Below are 12359 nucleotides of genomic sequence, written 5' to 3'. Positions count from 1 at the left end.
GTCAGTCTTAAAGTGACAGCAGCCTAATATTCCTGATGCTGTCTCTGTCATTAATGTTAATAAAACAACAAAATAAAACAATTAATCCTTATTTAATTTCGACAGTGAACACAATAGTGTTGTTTTACATTTAGACCAAATTATTACATTTATGTACCTGAATACTACTTTTAGTATTCATCTATGCTTGTAATTTACGTATTTGTTCTTATTTTATTACTGACTGTTCACTACATCATTAAAGAGAACTTGTCTTTTATAATGTTTGAACTTTATTAGTTAGGCTAGAAGTTTTTGCTCAGGTATCGTATTTTTTTTGCTAATCCGAACTGTGAGTATTGTGATCAATTGCAATATTATTAAATATAAGTTAAGAACTCATGATTCAGTCGCTGACCAACAATGCAATTCTGCATGGTTGCAGTTTCTACATAGTTGAACAGAAAGATAATTTTGTCGTTAGGTTAGTTAAATGTCAACTAGTTAACCACAAACGAGCGCTAGCAACACCAATAATCATGGGTTCGATTCCCAGGAAAAACAAGAATTGATAAAATGTGTACCTTGAACGAAACGTAACTCGCTTCTGCCAAATGCATAACTCTGAATGTAAATGCAAGTACCTGTAGTTTCCCTGATCTTGGGCAACCTTTGGCATCCCTCCCGGCCCGACTCAGAGCCAGCTTGTCCGTGGTGTTTCCGCAAAAACGTTCCATCTACGCTCTGACCTTTCAGAGAGGACTCGGCGTGCAGATGGACGCTATCTACCGTGCACAGAGGAGAGTCCATCGGCGTACTGCTCCCCGTACTGCAGCCGGCGTCGATGGACGAACACTGGGAACTCTGCAGGGAATGATTCCCCTCGCTCTGTAAAGACGACATCCTTTTGGACAAGTGGTACTCGTACAACCGCGTCACTTCTTGTTCGGAGGAAGCCGGCTTGCTCGGTTGGGGTTCGTTCCGGGATCGCTCGATCAGATATTGTTCTTTGGCGGGGGAACTTGTGTTCAAGTCTGTTGAGTCCTCCAAAGTGGCTTTTTGCGTTACCCTGTCTGCGTGCAATGGACCGCTATCGCCAGCCACTTCGGAGTAAATGTGCTCTTCGGATTTATTATTCAGAAGCATATGCAATCTTTGATTGCTTTCGTGAAATGCATAAGACATCCTCTCCCTGTCAAAGGGACTCGAACGCTGGGAATCTCGTCCATTGAAGTTGTTGTACATCCCGACAAGATCTTCTGATTCTGCGATATTCATCTGACGGGCTTCTGCATCAGCGCTCGATTTCCCCCCACCATCTTGCTCCTCGATCTTCGGCATTCCCATCATCACATCCCTGTGCATTTTGTTGAAGTAGTCCGTCAACGACTTGGTTTCCATCGTTTCCGGTTCCATCTCGAAGTGATCCGAGCGAAGAGTGGCGACCGCGGAGGACTGGGGATCATCTAGGGACGATCGGATGCTACACGGCGCCAATCGAAACTCGGTCTCCTCTTCGGCTAGAGTTTGGTAGCCTTCCGCAGTGGCTACCAACATTTTCAGAGAGTTTTCGGAGAGTTTCTGAGCCGCGGCCAGCTCTGAGCTCTCCGTCATTTCGGAGGAATTTGTCTCATTCCCAGAATCAGAAGAGGACTCGGGGCTAAAGGACCGAGATATTTCTACACCTGTGTGTCACAAAGAGACAAACATTTTAGCCATCACACCACACGCACTGTATACTTTAAAATAGTTTATTTGTACAAAACGTTGCAGGCTATGAAATGCAGCATAAATAATGAAATACATGAACAAAAATGAACCACAAATTATAATGAGATCACATGTACATAGCAAACAAAACAAATGCACACAATACACGGGGCTTGCATCGAAGACAATGGAGAAACAAAACCAAAAGAAAAGAATGGCTGGAAGGTCCTACAACGTCAATGAATAAACGTTACTATAGTGTAAGAACCTGAACTATTGTCCGATTGTGGGTGAGAGTGTTCCTCAGAGGCGGCCAAGGCCTCGAGTGCTTGTAGTGTGGTGACGACAGCGTCGTTGAACACCTCCTCGCTCCCGCCTGCCACCGTTGGCACCGAGTCGATCAGCGACACGGGGATGTCATTTTTTAGCAAAGCCACGCTTTTACGGTCTTGGTGGTCGTCTTCGTCCGAGCTGTCCCTGAAGCCGGGCGGCGGAGCGGCGATCGCCAAGTTCAGCGACTGCAGCAGGTCGTCGTTGTCCTCCTCGTCGCCCCCTTCAGGAGGCGGAGGGAGCGAGGTGAGGTCGATTATGTCGTCGCTGGACTCCGAGAGCGACAGGAGAGAGTGAGCTTTGTCCTTCATCTCCCCCATCATCATCATCATCATCATGTCCTCCTCGCAGCTGATGTCGTCCTCGTCTTCGGCGTCATCCGTAGTCTCGGCGTAGCAGATGTCGCGCAGCAGAGGCTCCTCGATGCCTTCCGTTGTACCGAAGATCTTGGCGTCTCCGTAGACCATGTGGGAGCCGTACTGGAAGCCGTCGACCTCCATCGATGCCTCCAGAGGCTTGTAGTCTTTCTGCTGCGCGTACATGTACCGGTGTTCCTCCAGCACTTCTGGGATGTCCTCCATCAGTCTTTGGTATCCCAAGTTCTGCGGGTTCACGCACTCCAGCGGTGGCTCGCCAAATATGAAGGACACCTTGGCGCTTCTGGGCGATTCTTGAGGTTTGCCTTTGGGGACACTGAAGTAGGGCTGTGGATGCATGTGGCTTCCTCGGCTCGCCCTCTCCGCCTTCTCCTCCATGTGCATGCGATGCGACTGGTGGATTTCAGAGACGGTGGGGGCAATATCACACTCTCTTCGCCCACAGACGGGGTATTCGGGGTGGGGGTCATCGTATTCACCACAGGGAACGTAATTCCAGTCGATTGCCTGGTAGTTGTGCTTGATCCTTGAGTCATGTCCTTAGACAGACAGACAAACAAACGTAAAAGAAGATGCCAACGTCAACGTTTTAGTGAAGTATCAGATTTAAGCAGCTTAAATCAGTGGTTCTCAACCGTTTTGACTGGAAAAGGACCCCTATTGTCCAATATATTAGGCCCTATTATCACTGCAAAAGATGATGTTCTTCCTCAGTACTTTTGTCTTGTTTTCCAGTACATATCTCAACATTTGGTAACACTATATTTCGATGAACCACTTTAAACATTCTACTAACTACAAGTAACTTTGCAAAAGTTTCAAAAAAGTTTGTGCTTAAAACGAGAACGATCGGCCAATGGAGTCAATCTTGTTTTCTTTTTGAATTAAGTTTATTTTTATGACTACATTGGCAAATATTTGTCCTTGTTTTAAGCACAAACTCACTTAATTTTGACCATTTTTTGATAAAAATCTTCAGTTATTTTGCTTCCCCAGTAAATGTATCATGATTTAAGAGTTTTTAGATATTTGTGCTGGAAAACGAGACAGAAACACTGAGGAAGGACATTATTTTTTGCAGTGATATTTGATATTTAGTCAAGTATTTCTGCTGTAATTATGACAAAGCTGCTTGTTTTGAAAGTATTTTATTAAAAGAAACTGGAGGTTTTTATAACGTACATCAAATTACTTAATCATGATTGATTTTGTAAATCAGTTGCAGTTGGAAAAAATATCTTGATTTTAATGTGTTTTTAGCATTTTAATGAAGTTAGATTTTTTTATATCATATAAAATTTTGCTCAATTCTTATATTCTACATTCACTATTTTTTTTCCTACTGTATTCATACATTTCTTGATAGTTCATTATATTTTATTTTTCATTATGTATGTATAATTAACATACAGGTGAAACTCGAAAAATGAGAATATGGTGCAAAAGTTCATTTATTTCAGTAATTCAACTTAAAAGCTGAAACTAATATATTATATAGACTCATTACATGCAAAGTGAGATATTTCAAGCCTTTATTTGTTATAATTTTGATGATTATGGCTTACATATGGCTTGAATTTGGGGTTTTCATAAGCTGTAAGCCATAATCTTCACAATTATAACAAATAAAGGCTTGAAATATCTCACTTTGCATGTAATGAGTCTATATAATATATTAGTTTCACCTTTTAAGTTGAATTACTGAAATAAATGAACTTTTGCACGATATTTTCATTTTTCGAGTTTCACCTGTAACATATTATAAATAACATAATTCTTTGTTTGAACTATGAAAAAAACGTTTCCCTACATTCCAGTAAGTCACACTTGTACGTTTGCTGATGAAGTTGAGAACCACTGCCTTAAATGATGATAAGCATTATTGTAAACGGACTCCTGAACCGTTATATATGTAGACTGAGAGCTCTTACCCGCAGCGGTACTGTTGTTCGCCATGTTGAAGATGGACCTCCGTGAATCGACCAGCAGTCTGTAGTAGCCGGCCGTCAGACACGCCAGGTTCATCGCATCACTCGACTCCATTATAAGTGTGATGGGCTTCAGAAACAAAGGATTTAACAATCAGAACATAAACCAGTAAGCGATGGGAGGCTGTGCAGTTTAAGAGATGTTACTACAGGTAAGAGGTGTCCTAAAACCATCATTAATAACAGTGGAAACAGAAAAATGTGTTGTTTAATAAATGCGTTTAATTTATTAATATTAAATATCAAAATAATCCGCCAAGTAATATAGATTTTAGTTCATGCTTGCAAAGCAATGTAGCAAACAACATATTGCGTTTTTATTTTAGATGACACCTTACAATAAGGACTCATTTGTTAATGCATTACCGAACATGAATAAGCAATACATTTTTACAGTATTTATTAACCTTTGTTAATGTTAGTAATAAAAATGTTCGGTCCATTAACTAATGCCAACTGATCTTAAAAAGTGATTAGTAGATTTTGAGATTAACATTAGAAAAGATTAATACATGCTTGTTAGTTCATGTTAACTAATGTATTTATCAAATGAAACCTTATTTTATCACTGCATAAAATTATGTTAATATATGCAAATACCTAAACATTCTTAAATCATGACACATTTACTGGAGAAGGGAAATGACTGAAGATATTAAGTCTTGATTTCTGAAAAATGTATCAAAAGTTTGAGTTTAAAACAAGAACAAATATCTGCCAATGAAGTCAGAAAATAATCTTAATTCAAAGGGGAAATTATTTTTAATTTTTATGACCCCACTGGCACATATTTTTTTTCAGAAAACAACACATAATATCTTCAGTCATTGTTCTTCTCCAGTAAATGTGTCTTGATTTAAGAATGATTAGATATTAGTGCTGGAAAACGAGAGAGAAACACTGAGGAAGAACAGCATTATTGTGAAGTGTTACCATATTTTATATTATATACAGTATATGAAGAGTTTGGTTCCAAAACCCAATAAATCCATTTTGATTATTTTGAGTAAAAATGTGTTTTCTTTACCAAGAAAGTGGAAAGATGAAAACCACTATTTTCTGTTTCAAACTTTCACATAGCATTTGTAGGTCATAATAACAAAAAAAAATAATTAAATCCAGGTTTTGATTTTCAAAGATTTATTATAAAAACGGATTTTTTTCCCCCCAAAATGCAATAAATCCTTTTTTTTGTTTTTTAAATCAATATAAAAGTTTTTTTTTTCATATTGAAACTGTTGAAAATACACAACAACGTAAGTTTATTAGTATAACATTTTTATTAAGAACTGTAAAGAAGATTGAAAACATTTGTCCTCCTCCCGAGTGCCTCATCTTCTTAATCTCCTCACGTAAATGATTCGATTTCGATGCCTTACGTTTCTCACCCACCGCAGAAACAACCACAGGTTCATCAATGCCGTCAAAATTATTCATTTTTTTGTTTGTTTGTTGATCGAAAAGTACAAAATAGATAAGAAAAACTAGGAAGCCGGGTGTATTTAAGGCGCTGCCGTTACTGTTTACATTGCGTGGAATGGTGCGTTGTGATTGGTTGAGAGTGGAATGGTGCGTTGTGATTGGTTGAGAGCGGATATATCGCATTCTGCAGAGAAGGGAGACTGGCGTTTGTCGCGGTTTGGAACCAAACTCTTCATATATTGACTACTTATTTGTTTTATAAAACGAAGCATGAAATTTCGAGAACTATGGATTATTAATTCCTGTTTTCATTATTAGAATTAGATTAAAGGGTTATTGTTTGTAACATTTTTAACTCTTGTAATTCACGTGGATTTCTATAACAAAAAAACGTGTGTTATACTCACAAAATCTCTGAATGTCATTGCAAAATATGCAGCTCTGGGTTTGATCCGACGCACCTTAACATCCAAGACGTGGAGCTCGACGCGCACGTTCCGCTCGTCCTCGGTGAACATCTCGATGCGGTTGACGTGGCTGAAGTCGGCCAGCAGAGCCACCAGATTGGTCTTGGTGTTGATCACATGACTGATGCCGTACCTCGGGCCCACGAGCAGCGTCACCTCCGTGTGTTTCTCTCCTTGCTGTCGGGTCACACACACGGCCTGTTTACACCAATGCGTTTGACTGATCACACCGCTGTCTGATTCATCAAAACATTACATTTACACCGCTCACATACATGTGTTTTCACAACACGCATATCACAGAGAAACATGAACATCCGCGTCAGATCGCAGGACATTTTCAGAAATGCGTTTCTAATGAGGGAAATAGGTTATAACAGAGGGAAGTGTGTACTGTACGCAATACATATTTAGGTAACACTTGCTCTATGGATTTACATGTTTATTGCCTCTGTCCTCTTCGCATGTTGGGCAAAAATGACCAAATTTTTACTATATTTTAGTTTGATAATGTTTTTTATTTATTTAAATATTTTTAATATTTTGTATTTTTACCGAATTTTATGGTATTAAATTATATTTACGCTGTATTTATAATCCATTTATTCACTTTTTGACCATAGAAAATGTAATTTACAACTTAAATATATCTTAAATCTTGAAAGCTTTGGAGCACAGACTGAAGTTTGCTCTCTATTTAAAGAAAACACGTGGCAGATTATTGCTGAAGTGAAAAAAAAACAACAGAATTTTACGTTTATTGTTATGAGAAATGCAGAGAAAAAAACTATTTTATATTTTTATATGAAATATATATTTTCAAAAACACGTTTAACTCAAAAACTGCAAGAAACTCAAATCCATAAATATAAACAAGTTGTTTTCCAAATTTAAGTTGATATCTCATAAAATGAGCGTTCAGTGAGATGTTGTTTGGCTGCGGTTTGAGGTTTTTACCCATTCTTTTAACCTTTTCTAATCATGTCCATGATTTTTTTATGTTCACACAGCAAGTGCCAAAACCTTGACCAAGTTTCACCATTCCGGTGAAGTAAACAATTCTACAAAAAATGTTTGTTTTTATTTATTTTGGCCGATACCGATAACCGATAATTATTTATATTTGAAAGCCGATAACCGATATATTGGCCGATAAATCTAAATCCAAATTTATATATAATTTTTGAGAGCCTGATTACAAAAACAAAAGCCTCATCATTAAAAGCCACGTCCCAAACACACAATTATGATGTTCTCATTATAATTTTATGTAACCGATATGACAGAAGGACTTGAGCACTTTACTGTATTTTCCTTTTTTGAAGTGATTCCAATAATTTCAAGCATTTCAAAGCCATCATGTTGAACAGAGCGCATCTGAAGAGTCTAAGCTGAAGGGAATAATACATTATTTATCGGCTTTAATATATCAGACACATTTTCTTTTTGGGCCGATAACGATAACAAAAATTTTTTAAGAAAAGTTGTAAATTTAAGAAAGTTAAGATGAATCGCTTTGAATAAAACATCTGCTAAATTAATATATGTACATGTTACAAGATAATAAAAGCAAAACTAAAAAAACTAAGTTGCATATAAATGAAAGTATAGTTTATGATGTTATGGTGATTGTCCTGAATCTGCGCTGATGTCACGCCGGCTCAGAGAGGAGTGCGAGTGTGTGAACTTACGACCAGCGTGGATTTGAACACTCGTCCTCCGTACAGCCGCAGATCGCTCAGGTACTTCAGGTAGTGGACCTTCGCCTGCAACGCCGTCAGCTTCAACACAGACACACACGTTTAGGGAACTGACAGTTCATTACAGAAATAGAGTTCTCTTCGTTCTTCTTTCTGAGTATGTGCCTCTCGGGAACACGTTTACCAGATTTACCAGCCAGACTCAACTCACTCGAGCATTATCAGTCGATCCAGACATGAACACTAAACCAAGCAATGTAACATGAAGTACAAGACACTACAACAAAATATGAAACAGTACATTATATCTGATTGTTTTTTCACCGATAACCATGCATGACATACAGGTGAAACTGGAAAAATTAGAATATGGTGCAAAAGTTCATTTTTTTCAGTAATTTAACTTAAAAGGTGAAACTAATATATTATATAGACTCATTGGCCCTCATTTATCAAAAGTGCGTACACCAAATTTCCAGCGTACACCTGGCGTACACCCAAAACCACGGTGACTTTGAGATTTATCAATATGGACGGTGGCGTACGGCACGCTCAAATCCTACGCCAGCTCAGGAGGTGGTGTACATGTACACACGTTTTGAGTTAGTGCGGAAATGCGCAGAAAAACAATTCCTAACACCACAAAATGCACTGACAAACTAAAAGATATGATATATTATGACCCACAGTAAAAATAAACAACAACATAGTAATTATGAACTTCAGTGTTTATTTTTGTGCAACATGGACTTCAATTTTTAATTTGTGTGACTTTACCAAAGCATTTGATTTGTAAGCGTATTCCTTCAGTTGCGAGCCTGTGCGCTTTACCCTGACGTTTCAGGGTTATCCCCGGCAGGTGCGCACGCCTGGGTTCGGTAACGAAAGACTTTCAATGACCAAAAAATTATTCAGACTGACAAAATAATAAAAATTACATTCTTCTTCTTTTAACTAATAATAATAATAACGCCATTCTTCTTCTAAATAACAATAAGCGTCATTAATAATAAAAATCATAAATGATAATGGTAAATGGTAATAATAAGAACAATATTACAAATTGTCATGCAATTATTAATGTGAATGAATGGTACTCCACATCACATCATCATCATCACTATTGTACACCCCAATACATGTGATGTGATTCGAAATTTAATGCTAATCATAGACTGTAAGATGCTAATTCAAAAGACGTGCTGTAAAATAATGCATTGTGATAGGTCATTTCGGCTCCACGTCGGAGAAGTTTCTCTTCTGTGCCGTCTTCCGTGTGTCCATGGCGTAAAATGAGGGCGTGGGGGAAGCGGAGACTTGAATATATAGGGGCGTGCTATTCTAATGACGATCGTTTTCAGCCGCGGGATTTATCAAGGGCAGGTATTGCGTACACCTGGATTTCAAAGGTACGCACAGCTTCATAAATCAGGCGGTGAGAGGAGTGTAAGCATAATCTAACGCCAACATATACGCTTGTTTCTACTCAAGAATGATAAATGAGGGCCATTACATGCAAAGTGAGATATTTCAAGCCTTCATTTGTTATAATATTGATGATTATGGCTTACAGCTTATGAAAACCCCAAAGTCAAAATTAGAATATTGTGAAAAGGTTTTCATATCTGTAAGCCATAATCATCAAAATTATAACAAATAAAGGCTTGAAATATCTCAGTTTGCATGTAATGAGTCTATATAATATATTAGTTTCACCTTTTAAGTTGAATTACTGAAATAAATGAACTTTTGCACCATATTCTCATTTTTCGAGTTTCACCTGTGTATATATATCTAATGGGGATGCACCAATATTACAATTTTGGCTGATACCGATAACCGATAATAATTTATATTTGAACGTTCACAACCGATATATCGGCCGATAAATCTAAATCCAAATTTTTTTATAATTTTTGAGAGCCTGATTACAAAAACAAAAGCCTCATCATTAAAAGCCACGTCCCAAACACACAATTATGATGTTCTCATTATAATGTTATGTAGCCGATATGACAGACTTGTGTTGCACTTTACTGTATTTTCCTTTTTTGAAGTGATTCCAATCATATTTCAAGCATTTCAAAGCCATCATGTTGAACAGTGCGCATCTGAAGCGTCTCAGCTGAAGGGAATAATACACTATTTATCAGATTCAATATATCAGACACATTTTCTCATCAGGCCGATAACGATAACATTAAAAATGAACATATATCAGCCGATATGGTGGTCTGTCTATATATATATGTTCATCCATATCTTGAAATAATTCAGCATATTTGCATACAGGATTAGTGATACTAGCATTGAGAATCGTGTAATTCCTCCGCTATCATGATAATCCGACTCTATTTCTTTATATTAGATGCATCGAGGAATCTGAATTCTCAACGGCAGCTCAAGATATGGACTTCAGTCCCCGTCTGACATGCAGCTGTGGAAGCTCTTCACCTTCTTCCCAGGAGGCACCAGGTTCTGGTTGGTTTTGAGAATGTGCGTGAGAGCTTTCTTGATGTTCTTCTCCTTCATGCTGGACAGAACCGCTGGAGGCAGAAACTGGGCCAAACCCCATTCCTTCCTGAGGACACACACACACACACACACACACACTCCGGTCAGACTCCTCTCATCTCCACTTCTCTATTCACAGCGACTCACACCGACACATGAGCATCTCTCCTCATTTACTCGGCCTCATGATCTGACCCACAGTCTCGTCTTCCCTCAGTGAAACACAAGATCTGACCTTCTGCTGTTCATAAAGCCGAGCTCCAACAAAACACACCATAAAAACACTAAACGTGTTTATAATGACCATACAAGTTAATTAAACCATGATAATATGAGGAAAATATGTTAAATATGAGGGAAGAACAAACACTAAACTAAGGTTATCTGACTAAATTATTAGGCAAACTACAGCTAAAAGGTTTTATTTTACTAAATACACAGGAAAAAACATAAAAGCAAACATAATCAGTTATTAATATTTGGTCGGTTCTCTCTTGTTTTTGCATGTTCATAATCTCTTTGCCTGGACAAAAATGATGTTGCACAATTTTTCATGTTTCATTGCGTTATCATCACTAATAAAACACTCAACTCCAATCACAGCTACGCAATATAACAAAAAAATCTATAGTAATATTTGAATAAAGGATGAAGATGTGAATTTTACTAGGCTGGACGTCACTACCTTCAGTCTCCTGGAGTTATATGACCGTTTTCAGACTAAAATGTAAGTGTTTGACTTATAAAACACACTTTTGAAATTACTGTTAATGCATATTCTCAATTAAATATCTTTTTTTGTGTTGCACAGGTAAAATTAACTTAAGAAGGCGAGTAAAAAACATTTTGGTAATACTTTACAATAAACTCTCATTAGTTAACAATGAACAAATCAGTACTTATTAATCTTTCTTAATGTTAGTTAATAAAATAAAAAAATCTAAATTTTATAATATATATATATATAAATAAACTGTAACATAGTTAATTTCCTTTTTTTGGCTAGTAGAAGTTCTGAATGGCCGGTAACTTAAACTGTGGTAGCCAAATTCAGCGGTGAGTGAAAAGGTTGATTTGAAGCCCTGATGTTTGGGTTCTGTCTGCTGTCATAACTGTGTGTGTAGAACTCACTCGATGTACTTGAGAGACACTTTCTGCGTTTGCTTGGTGCTGAGCGTGAGGATGTACATCTGAAGAGCCGCCAGACGAAGAGCCGTGTCGTATTTGAGCTCGGAGCCGAAGCGTTCCTGAACCACGTCCTTACAGCTCTACACACACACACACACACACACACACACACTTCAGCAGGAGAAACACTCTTCTCTTCTCAGCAACGGAAGTGAATCAATCAAAACTAACTTTATCTGGACAATAACTCTATTCTAGAGCTGCTGTAAAGCCTAAACACTCTCTGTTACTGTAATCTCCTGTTATCACTGTAAAGCTGCTGTGAAACTCTATACTGTTACAGCGCTGTATAGATGAAGGAGACTCGAGTTGACATGACTTGACTCAATGGCTGGACGGCATTATGTCATAAACCGAACGATAGAGATCCTGCTTTAACATTTATAATGCTGTTCTTCCTCAGTGTTTCTGTCTCGTTCTCCAGCACTAATATCTAAACATTCATAAATCGAGACACATTTACTGGAGAAGAAGTGTGACTGAAGATATGAAGTGTTGTTCTCTGAGTTTAAGATGAACTGCACCTGGACGTAGAGGTAATCGAAGGCGACGGCGTCTCTCCTCAGAAGATCCACCGGGTCTTTCGGAAGAAAACTGATGCGGAAAAAACATTTCATCTTGTGTGATCCTGGTCTCTGAGTGACCTGAGAAACAACACAGCACTGTTACTCGCTATCTATCCAT

At 38.0% G+C, this 12359-nt stretch overlaps 1 protein-coding gene across 2 annotated transcripts in view; it reads right to left on the bottom strand.

Moving 5' to 3' along the window:
• Positions 1-508: 508 nt before the first annotated feature.
• frmpd4 (FERM and PDZ domain containing 4) overlaps positions 509-12359 on the bottom strand; it is a 96362-nt gene continuing 84511 nt past the window's right edge. For both annotated transcript variants that reach the window (XM_056237689.1, XM_056237691.1), the window contains exons 9-16: positions 12200-12319; positions 11619-11755; positions 10428-10554; positions 7965-8054; positions 6268-6450; positions 4328-4454; positions 1958-2935; positions 509-1664 (exon numbers count right to left, since the gene is read on the bottom strand). In XM_056237689.1, coding sequence (XP_056093664.1) covers positions 517-1664; positions 1958-2935; positions 4328-4454; positions 6268-6450; positions 7965-8054; positions 10428-10554; positions 11619-11755; positions 12200-12319 — 2910 coding nt within the window. In that variant the 3' untranslated portion in view covers positions 509-516. The remainder of the gene's footprint in view (positions 1665-1957; positions 2936-4327; positions 4455-6267; positions 6451-7964; positions 8055-10427; positions 10555-11618; positions 11756-12199; positions 12320-12359) is intronic.

Source organism: Rhinichthys klamathensis, unplaced genomic scaffold (genome assembly GCF_029890125.1).
Source record: "Rhinichthys klamathensis goyatoka isolate OS25496 unplaced genomic scaffold, OSU_Roscu_1.1 h1tg000496l_1, whole genome shotgun sequence".
Classification (NCBI taxonomy): Eukaryota; Metazoa; Chordata; class Actinopteri; order Cypriniformes; family Leuciscidae; genus Rhinichthys; species Rhinichthys klamathensis.
The sequence above is the reverse complement of the archived record's forward strand: the minus strand, read 5'-3'. Positions and strand labels throughout refer to the sequence as shown.